Source organism: Acanthamoeba castellanii (genome assembly GCF_000313135.1).
Source record: "Acanthamoeba castellanii str. Neff unplaced genomic scaffold scf7180000084717, whole genome shotgun sequence".
In the NCBI taxonomy this organism is placed as follows: Eukaryota; Discosea; order Longamoebia; family Acanthamoebidae; genus Acanthamoeba; species Acanthamoeba castellanii.
The window spans coordinates 53,337-62,461 of NW_004457280.1; the positions used below are offsets into that span (position 1 = coordinate 53,337).

At 56.1% G+C, this 9,125-nt stretch overlaps 2 protein-coding genes across 2 annotated transcripts in view; both read left to right on the forward strand.

Annotated features, from left to right (window-relative positions):
• Positions 1 to 36: 36 nt before the first annotated feature.
• Positions 37 to 6,918, forward strand: ACA1_353640 (uncharacterized protein; the record flags this gene model as incomplete). The annotated part of the gene is made up of 28 exons (XM_004334006.1): positions 37 to 45; positions 192 to 271; positions 367 to 466; positions 526 to 701; positions 784 to 998; positions 1,146 to 1,208; positions 1,278 to 1,373; positions 1,474 to 1,586; positions 1,674 to 1,753; positions 1,827 to 1,953; positions 2,043 to 2,105; positions 2,241 to 2,368; positions 2,459 to 2,574; positions 2,669 to 2,802; positions 2,970 to 3,182; positions 3,272 to 3,381; positions 3,509 to 3,591; positions 3,732 to 3,822; positions 3,933 to 4,069; positions 4,091 to 4,097; positions 4,232 to 4,443; positions 4,535 to 4,581; positions 4,658 to 4,726; positions 4,816 to 4,911; positions 5,009 to 5,089; positions 5,197 to 5,421; positions 5,550 to 6,326; positions 6,406 to 6,918. The coding sequence occupies 28 exons, from the start codon at positions 37 to 39 to the stop codon at positions 6,916 to 6,918; spliced, it is 4,161 nt and encodes a 1,386-aa protein (XP_004334054.1).
• A 456-nt stretch (positions 6,919 to 7,374) lies between these two features.
• The window catches only part of ACA1_353650 (calponin domain containing protein), a gene marked incomplete at both ends in the record, with an annotated part of 2,175 nt that continues 424 nt past the window's right edge, over positions 7,375 to 9,125 (forward strand). The window contains 9 exons of the mRNA XM_004334007.1: positions 7,375 to 7,524; positions 7,555 to 7,685; positions 7,766 to 7,883; positions 7,969 to 8,038; positions 8,128 to 8,229; positions 8,311 to 8,413; positions 8,501 to 8,641; positions 8,732 to 8,879; positions 8,999 to 9,120. Of these exons, the coding sequence (XP_004334055.1) occupies positions 7,375 to 7,524; positions 7,555 to 7,685; positions 7,766 to 7,883; positions 7,969 to 8,038; positions 8,128 to 8,229; positions 8,311 to 8,413; positions 8,501 to 8,641; positions 8,732 to 8,879; positions 8,999 to 9,120 (1,085 nt within the window). The remainder of the gene's footprint in view (positions 7,525 to 7,554; positions 7,686 to 7,765; positions 7,884 to 7,968; positions 8,039 to 8,127; positions 8,230 to 8,310; positions 8,414 to 8,500; positions 8,642 to 8,731; positions 8,880 to 8,998; positions 9,121 to 9,125) is intronic.

Genomic DNA, 9,125 nt, shown 5'->3' on the forward strand with positions numbered 1-9,125 from the left:
CGGCGAGGCACAGTGCCCATCTGGTGGCGATCAGAGATGAAATCCGTACGTGTCCATTCATTTGCTGACCACTTGCATGATAGTATAGTATAGCATAGTATAGTATAGTATGGTATGGTATAGTATAGTATAGTATAGCATAGCATAGCATGTAGTAAAAACGTAATAGTTAAAGCGTACTGTTTCTGTAGGTTGGCGAATCGCGCGTGGTGGTTGAGGCGGAGCACCCGTTCAAGGGCTCGGACAAATACTACGCTCGCCTCCTGCGAAGGTACGCCACTTCTTCCTTGTGTTCCTCATGCGACTCCACAACCTTGCTTGCCCTGTTGCCCTGGTGCGTCATGCTAAACGCGACTTCGTTTTCAGGTATGGGCCGCACCCCTTCACCATATGCAACATGTTGCGAATCGGTGCCATGCACGAAGAATCCACGCTTACCGAGGTGAGTGAGTCAGCCCTCGTCCAGGTCTGTGTGCGCACCTGATGAACTGATGACCGCCGTTCGTTCCTTATATGGAACTCCAGTTTTTCGAACGATCGCTGGACGAGGTGAAGAAGATCATGCCCCTCGATGTCAAGATGATCAAGTTCGACTGGCATCACAACCTGAAGCAAATGGGCTCACAAAAGGCCATCGAAACTCTATGGACCCTGCTGCGCTCCTCTGTACAGAACGTGGGGCTGAGCTGTGGCCAGATCAGGTAATCGCTGACCTCGAGGCCTTGGTGCCCAAGCACAGTGTAATTCCTGACATTCTTGCGGTTCTTTGCATTGTCATTGTAGTCTGGTGGACGTGCGCGACGGCGAGAATGCGGATGACGACGACGGCGGATCCGAGGAGGGAGAGCTCCACGGGTCGCGAGAGTACGTCTCAGCCGCGGCTGCCGACAGCCACGGCGGCAGCGGTCGGATGTACTTTCGCTGGATGAAGCGGCAGAAGGGATTCATTCGCTTCAACTGCGCCGACAGCCTCGACCGCACCAACGTCGCCACATTTTGTACATTCCATTCCCCACCCATGCGCACACATGTGCTTGTTGGTTGCTCTGGGTTGGGCGACGTGACACTGACCGATCACGTGTGTGCTGTGTGTGTTGTGTGTGTTGTGTGTGTTGTGTGTGTTGTGTGTGTTGTGTGTTGTGTAGTCCATTCGTGGCAAGTTGTTGCCGAGATGTGCCGTCAGCTCGGTGTTTTTGACGACAAAGGAGGTACGATCGTTCACGCTCAAGTGATTATTTCTCTCTGAAAATTAATTGCAATCAATTTTGTTCTACCAGGTCCAACGGAGGAGTGGGGCCACTACGACCTCGAATTGCCGCAGCTGGTGGCTCGCCTTCCCTCTGCGCTCCTCGGCTCCCTCACCGAATTCTTTGGTACGCGCTCAATTTGGGCCTCAAAATTGCCCTCTCTTGATTGGAGGTTGTGTATGTTGGCTTACAGCGTTGTTTGGGTGTTGTGATGTTAAACGTGTAGTGTACATGGGCGATGTGATCTCGGTGCTCTACACCAACTCGCCGGCAATGCACAGCTCGTTGATGAGGGAATATTCACCCAACGTGGCTGCCCCGCGATCCAACGCCATCATCGTACGCTGCCTCCGTCAGTGCGCTTTTCCTTACGGTCCGCCTGCACACGATTACTAAACCACCTGATTATGGTTACCACACATGCAGGCCATTCAACGACGGTACCAAAATGTGGTCAAGGACTCAACTCGCCAGCTGCAGTACAACATGATCCTCGGCCGAAAACTGTGCGTTCCATCGCCCTCGATGCACTTTTTTCTCGATCTTGTTTCTGGTTCTCACCTGTTTGGCTCCTCGCAGTGCGCACTGTTTCCCTTCGCTCGAGCCGAGCCCGTCGCGATTCGAGTGCGTGAGCAGCTACCCGGCCTTCTCGCTCAAGACCGTGCCCTGTCTGTTCTCCGACCTCGAACCCGAGAAGTGGCTCCTGGTACGCTGCTATGTCATTGCATCAGCCAGCCAGCCAACCGACCTACGGACTCTGCTGAATTCGCTTTTTCCCCCTCTCATTCTACACAGGCGGACAAGCTCACGAACGAGCCCTTTTCGTGGATTGCGCCCAGCGGTTGTGATGTTCTCGAGGTAACTCGCACCCGTCCCCGTTTTCGTTCATACCAATTATTAATCCGTGTGTGTGTGTGTGTGTGTCTGTCTGTGCGTGCGTGCGTGCGTGTGTCTGTGTGTGCGTGTGTGCGTGGTGTGTGTTGTTCAAAACAGTTGTACATAGTGCTTCGACGGAGCTGCGACCTCAAAGAGTTCGCGCTGACCGTGACTGGCGGCGCCGGTGATGCGGCGTACCCCGTTTACGTTGACCTGTTCATCGGACCCTACCTCAACCGTCTGAGGTACCTCACCTCTCAACATGGCTCCAGGCCTTCCTCCGACTCGCTCACTCACTCACTCACACCACGCTCACACACGCGGCCTTGCCACAGTATCGTGATGCAGGACCTCCCGCTCCCTCGGGTGACGGCCGGCACCAAGCTCTACTACGAAGTCCCCGCGCACACGTGGACCGCCTACGAGGGGCCGTCCATCTACGATTTTGGCGGTAAGCACTAACATACAATTTTCAATGATATATACACAATAATATTAATATAATATCCGATTTTACAATAATTCGTTCTTATGGGCAGATGCAGGAGGCAAGCGACCGAAGACGAGGATCGTGCAGTTCCGCTTCCGCGGGCTTTCGTCGAGTCACTACATGACCATCGGCAAGATCGAGCTCTACGGCCAGGTGCCTCAGCCCTTGGGATCGCCCGAGCAGGCCTACGTACACACCCTTTACCCCGGCCCTCTTATCAAAGTCTATTGAACTTGGCCAACAAGCAATGCTCACTGTGTGCGTGTGTGCGTGTGCGGTGGTGCGTGTGCGTGTGTGTGTGCGTGTGTGTGTGTGTGTGTGCGTGTGTGCTGTGTGACATAACGAACTATGAATAGGATAACGTGATCCAAAAGGAAACGCACAGCAAGGTGAAAAGCATCCTCGAAGCGCTCGATATCGGGGAAGATGAGAAGCGGCGAGGCGACGCCGAGTGGAGCAGCTCGGAGGAAGAGGACGAAGGCGAAGAGAGCGACGGTCTGTCGCGCACGCCACTGGGTGGCCTCGACTTCAAAATGGAATCAACGCAGGAGAAGCGGAGCACCGACATGGTACCCATACCCTGCGCACACCTGCCTGTCATCGCAGGTACACGCTCACCGCTTTCCGTGTGTCGTGTGGCGTGTGTCGTCGTGTGCAGGTTTTGGACATGTTCGGGGTGACTCCAGCGTTTCAAGGCGAAGAGGAGGACCTGCCGCGGTCCCGCTCGTCCTCACTCACACTCGCCTCCATGTCGGAGGTATCGCCCAGGTACTCTCTTCCCATTCATCATTGGATTCTTCCCGTTCCGGTCTCTCTAGCGAGTCATCAGCGATTGAGGGGCAGCCAACCCGCCGACCGCGGACTGACTCCTTCCCTTCAATTTGGCGCGTCGCAGGAACCCCTTCAAGAACCCGAGGGAGTTCACCATCCTGGGCGATCGGGCCATCGTGAGAGAGATCGAAGAGAAGGGAGTCGAAGGTGACGCGGTTTTCTTTTCTTTGTCGTCGCAATCAGCTTCTTTATTCTTTATTCTTTATTCTTTATTCTTTATTCTTTATTCTTTATGATCATTTCCTCTTCTGACGTGCGACCTTTCTGTGCCATATTTATGTATCCAGAGGTGTATGCTGAAACGGTGCGAAGTCTATTGTGCACCAAGGGCGAAAAGGCGCTAGACTTCACCGATACGCTGGAGCTCGAGTACCTGCGGTAAGCCAACGCGACACATACGACACGACACGACACTCATGACACACACGACGCCCACATTTGGAACGTGTTTGTTGACTAAGAAATCTAACTCCTTGCGTGCGTACAAGACTTTCGCTGGGATTGACCGCGGCGCAGAGGGACCAGATCCTGCTCAAGCTGCACCAGAGCATCTTCTCCTACAACCCCTGCCGATTCGTCTTCCTCCACGACGAGAAGGCCCAAGATATCCTTTCCACCCTCCCTCGTGCGTGTCGTGCGCGTGCAGTGCTGTCGTGTGTCGTCGGTCGTGTCGTCGCGTCGTGTCGTGTCGTGTCGTGTCATGCGTGTGCGGTATACTTGGTGGTCGATGGTTCCTTGACTCCTGTGCACCTTCGATGCGTCGGGCCGCGAAGCACAAGTCGCCCAGCGTGTGCCACAACTGCAAGTCATCGCTGGGCTTCTTCTCCATCGGCGTGGCCCAGTGCTACTACTGCCACCACCGCTTCTGCTCCAGCTGCGTCGGCACGCCGACCAAGATCATCGAGTTCATGTGGGACAAGCCCCAGCCCGTCTGCAAGCGCTGCCAGGCCAAGCTCCTGCGCCAGGCCGAGCTCCTCACCAACGTGCAATACGAAATCGGTAATCGACGCGTTCTGTTTTTTTCTTTCTTCGGTGCCGCATCTAGTATGATTCTCACATTTCTGGCGTTCCTTGTGGTAACACACAACAGGCAAGCAGAAGAACATCATGCCTAAGGAGGAGGAAGCGCGAGAGGAGGTAACACACCCACACCCACACACACACACACGACACACGTTTTTTCTCACATTGGTCTTTCGCCTCGTTCGCTCAGCTCATCCGTACGTTGCATGAGGCGCGACCAGTGCCCAGCCTGGCCAGTTCCAGCTCCGACCTGCCCGCTGTACGTGTCGTTCGTTTGTTGAGCCCTTCCCCTGTTTGTTCGGCCAAGGTGGTTCCATGGCAGCCAACTGACTGACTTTGATTCACCAGGCGTTCTCCGACCTGCAAGCACGGCTCGCCTTCGCGTCGATGCCCACGGCCGTCTCGCTGGCCGACTACCCCTCCGCCTGCGTCCTTCTTGATGTGGTACTTTACCAATTCTACTATTATTCTTTTTATTTCTATTTCTGATTATTATTAATATTTCCTTTTTTCCTCGATTAATTTTATTTTAATCGAACAGCCTACACGAGCCTTATCCGCTCCGATCGAAAGTGTTTTGGTTCCCGAGCACCTGCAAGTATCGTCCATCATCAGGGAGCAGGTGAATCATGACGTCCACCCATCATACCATGTCATACCATCTGAACGTTGTGGTTCACTCTCGGCAACGCGCTCTCTTTCCTTCGTTCCTTGTGTGGCGATCGACAGAGTTTTGCATCGTACTGGAGCGCGCCGGCGCAACAGGGTTGCGTGGAGATTCGCATCGCGCTCGCGGGACCGTCCGTGGTGCGTTCCTTCTCCATCGTTGTCGACGAGCTCGGCTACAGCGAGAGCGACGCGCCGATCGTGTCGCTGCTGGCCGGGCACACCATCTCCGACTGGCGCAACGTCGGCTCGTGGAACCTCGCCAACTTCACCCACCTCCTGCCCAACGTACGCCGTTTCCCTTTTGGACCACTTCCCCATCATGTGTCTACCTTGCGTTCAACATTTCCGACATTCTCGTGTGTGTGTTGCGTGTTGTGTGTTGTGTGTGTGTGTGTGTGTGTGTGTTCTTTCAGAGCAAGCGTGGCATACCGGCCGGGGAGTACCTTACCTTCGAACTCGAGCAACCGGAGGAGTGCCGCCTGCTGTCCTTCACGCTGCGACTACCCGAGCACGCCGCGGCCAGTCCTCCTCACTACACGGAAGGCAACAACAACGACACCGACAACGTCGACAACAATGTCGACACTGTCGCAGCTGGCGACGACCGGCGCCCCAGCCCCAAGGCCAAGGAGCACGAGCCCGACACACCGCTGGGGCGGAGTGGCGAGCGAAGAGACCCGGAAGTGGTCAAGGCCTTGTCGACGACGGCGCGGGTGGAGGAGAAGGAGAAGGAGGTCTTCCTCCACCTGGGTCGGCTGCGGGTATACGGCGACGTGCTCGACATGTACAAGCTCGAACAGCGCGAGCAGGAGAAGAAGGCCTTCAAGCGGCGCAGCGCGCGGCTGGCCATTAGTGCCAACGACGAGACCGCCGCCACGCTCGACGACTCGGCCCTCTCCACCACCACCTTCGCCTCATCGTCGCCGGACGAGCCCTCGTCGTCTGCCGAACCGGCGGCGACGGGGCCTTCGCCCTTGGTAGTGAGCGGCGGCTTGATGGCGGCGCAGGCCGCGGCGGCGAGTGCGACGACGGCCGGCACGAGCGTGGCGTCGTTCCTCGCGTCGCTGCCGTCGTCCCTCTCGTCGCCCTTCACCTCGCCCTCGCCCACCTCCGTACTCCCGCGCGACCTGCCCCTCACCGGCCTCGAACGGATACTCTACGACCAAATCATGAACACCCCTTCGCCTCGCGTACGTCTGCCACGCACACGCACACGCACACGCACACGCACACGCACACGCACGAGCTAACGCGAGTGTGAATGTGCAGAACTATAACTTGATCACGCCAGTGTGGGCGCAGTCGCGCAACGGGAAGCAGATGATCGACATCTGCATCGAGCCGAGCACGGTCACGGGCTTCGTGGCCCTGGTGCGGCACGGCGACGAGGGCTACCTGTCGCAGGTCAAGCTCATCCGCGTGCTGGCCATCGTGACGGGCGAGGCCAAGGGCGAGATCGTCTCCTTCCGCCCCGTCGGTCGCTTCGTCCTCCCCAAGGCCCGGCCACGCACCTACCTCTGCTTCGAGTTCTCGTCGTCGCCTTCCTCATCATCATCATCATCGTCTTCGTCGTCGTCGTCGTCGTCGTCTCCTTCATCAACGACGCCATCGTCATGTGCGACGCCGGCGCCGCTGCGGGCCAACATCCTCACCTTCCAATTCCTCTCCAACTACGGCGGGCGGGAGACCCAACCGCCGAAGATCTATCTCTTCAGCTCTGGCGCCTCATCGTCGTCGTCGTCGTCGGCCTCGTCGAGTTCTTCCTCCACCACCGAGCAGTAGCAAGGTAAGGTTGTGACGAAGAAAAGAAGAGAAGAGAAGAGAAGAAGGAGGTAAAAGTGCCACTATTTATTTGGAAGACACAAATTCAAACATATTACCTCGTGATTTCGTGGTTACCATGCAACGAGCAAGGCGCTTTCCTTTTTGGTGGAATATGACGGTTGAAAAAACAAAGAATTCAAACTAAAACACAAGCGCGGGGAGGCCACCAAACGGCGATTCCTTCATCGATTCCTACCCTCGCCCCTCAACAGCCTGGTCGATTCCCAAAGGTACAGTTCTTTCTTGTTTTTATTTCGCTTTAGAATTAGATTTAAACTCTCTTTCGATTTCTGAAATCTTTCAGAAATAACCTGTAATATTTGTTTATCTATTTATTGATTTTTAGTGGAGACATTTGGTTTCATTCATCTTTAGTTATATTTTAATACTTTATTTATTTATTGGGTGCAGAGAATGGAGGTGTCGGGCGGGGCAGACAGGACCGAAGAGGAGGAGCGGATGGAGGGCATGGACAAGGAGCTCATCCGGCGCCTCTCCACCCGCGACTTTGCCAAAGGGCAGCGCCTCGCCAAGGAACGCCGCTGGGAGGCCATACAGATCAAGGTATGCGCCCCCTTGGACACTCCCAGATAGGCGATGGGCCGCGAAGACCACGCGCTGATCTCCACTGGCTGGCCTTGCCTGCGACAGACGTTCAAAGCGTGGATCAACTGTCAGCTGGCCCCGCGTGGCATCAACGTGAGGGACCTCGACGCCGATCTCAAGTGACGCGCTCTCCCGCTCGCCTTCTCTCTTCGTTGTGCCTGTGTTGATGCTGTTCGTGCGTTGTGCGTTCTATTTCTAGGTCGGGGGTGGTGCTAGTGAACCTGCTGGAAGTACTCACCGGGCACAAGGTGGCCCGTCGGGACCGGGACTTCAAGCACGACCTCGTGCGCGAGATCGAAGTCCCCTTTTCGCTCGCCGTACGTTCCTAGTTTCGTTTTTTGTGCCTCCTGTGTTCGCTCGGGCTCGCCTCGCCCTGACCTGTCGCCCCCGCCCAACCCTTAGAACCTGCGAGTCGCGCTGGACTTCATCGAGCAAAACATCGGCCTGCGCCTGGTGAACTGCTCCGCCGAGGGTACTACGACGAACCTCGATTATTTAGTATATATCTTTATAGAAATTTAAGTTTATATATTTATATTTACGTATCATGCCATTATACAGAGATCGTAAAGGGCAACATCAAGATCATCCTGGCGGTGCTGTGGGTGCTCATTCGTAAGTTCCACATCGTCGACCCGGCCCTCCGCAACGCCACCGCCACGGGTACTCGAGATTTGCCTCCTCACCCACTCACGTCTGCGTTTTTGACCGATAATGATTGACTGCTCGGGTGTGGCGTGCCAGTGAGCGATTCCTCCGAGTTGCAGGGCGCGGCGGAGAAGCACCTGCTGGCGTGGGTGCGCGAGAAGACGTGCGGCCTCGTGGAGGTCACCAACTTCACGAGCAGGTAGCCGCGCTCTGTCCCACAATACATAGAAATGAAATCACTAATGACCCCCTCACCCCTCACCTCCCGCTTCGCCCCGGTGTGCAGTTTCCAGAACGGGCTGGCCTTCTGTGCGCTGTTGCATCACTACCGGCCTGACCTGATCGACTTTGACCAACTGCCCGACGACCCCAAGGCCAACCTGGAGCTGGCCTTCGACGTCGCCGAGACGCACTGCGGGGTCGCCCGGTACTCCTCCCCCCTCGCATGTCATCAGTCGCACATCGCATTCGTGTCAGGCTCACACCACTGCTACGTCGGCCGCCACCTTAACAACAGTTTGCTGGACGCGGATGACGTCATCGCGTACCCGGAGGACCTGTGCATCCTCATCTACGTCTCCTCGCTCTACCAAGAACTCGAAAAGGACAACGAAAAGAGGAAGATACTGCCACGCATATCAGCTGCCTTTAAGAACCCTTTGAAGGTATCCCGCCTCACACCGCACACGATCACACACACACACACACACACGACACACACACACATACACACACGGCACGACACACGACGCCACACACACGTTTGGCTAACTCGACTCGGTAGGCACTGGTGAAGGATTCGAACAAGAAAGCGGTGGAGCCGGTGAAGAAGCTGAGCCTCTCGAACAGCAACCTGATCAGCAGCGCTGGCGGAAGCGCCGGCGGGGGCAGCTCCGGCGCTGCCGCGTCGC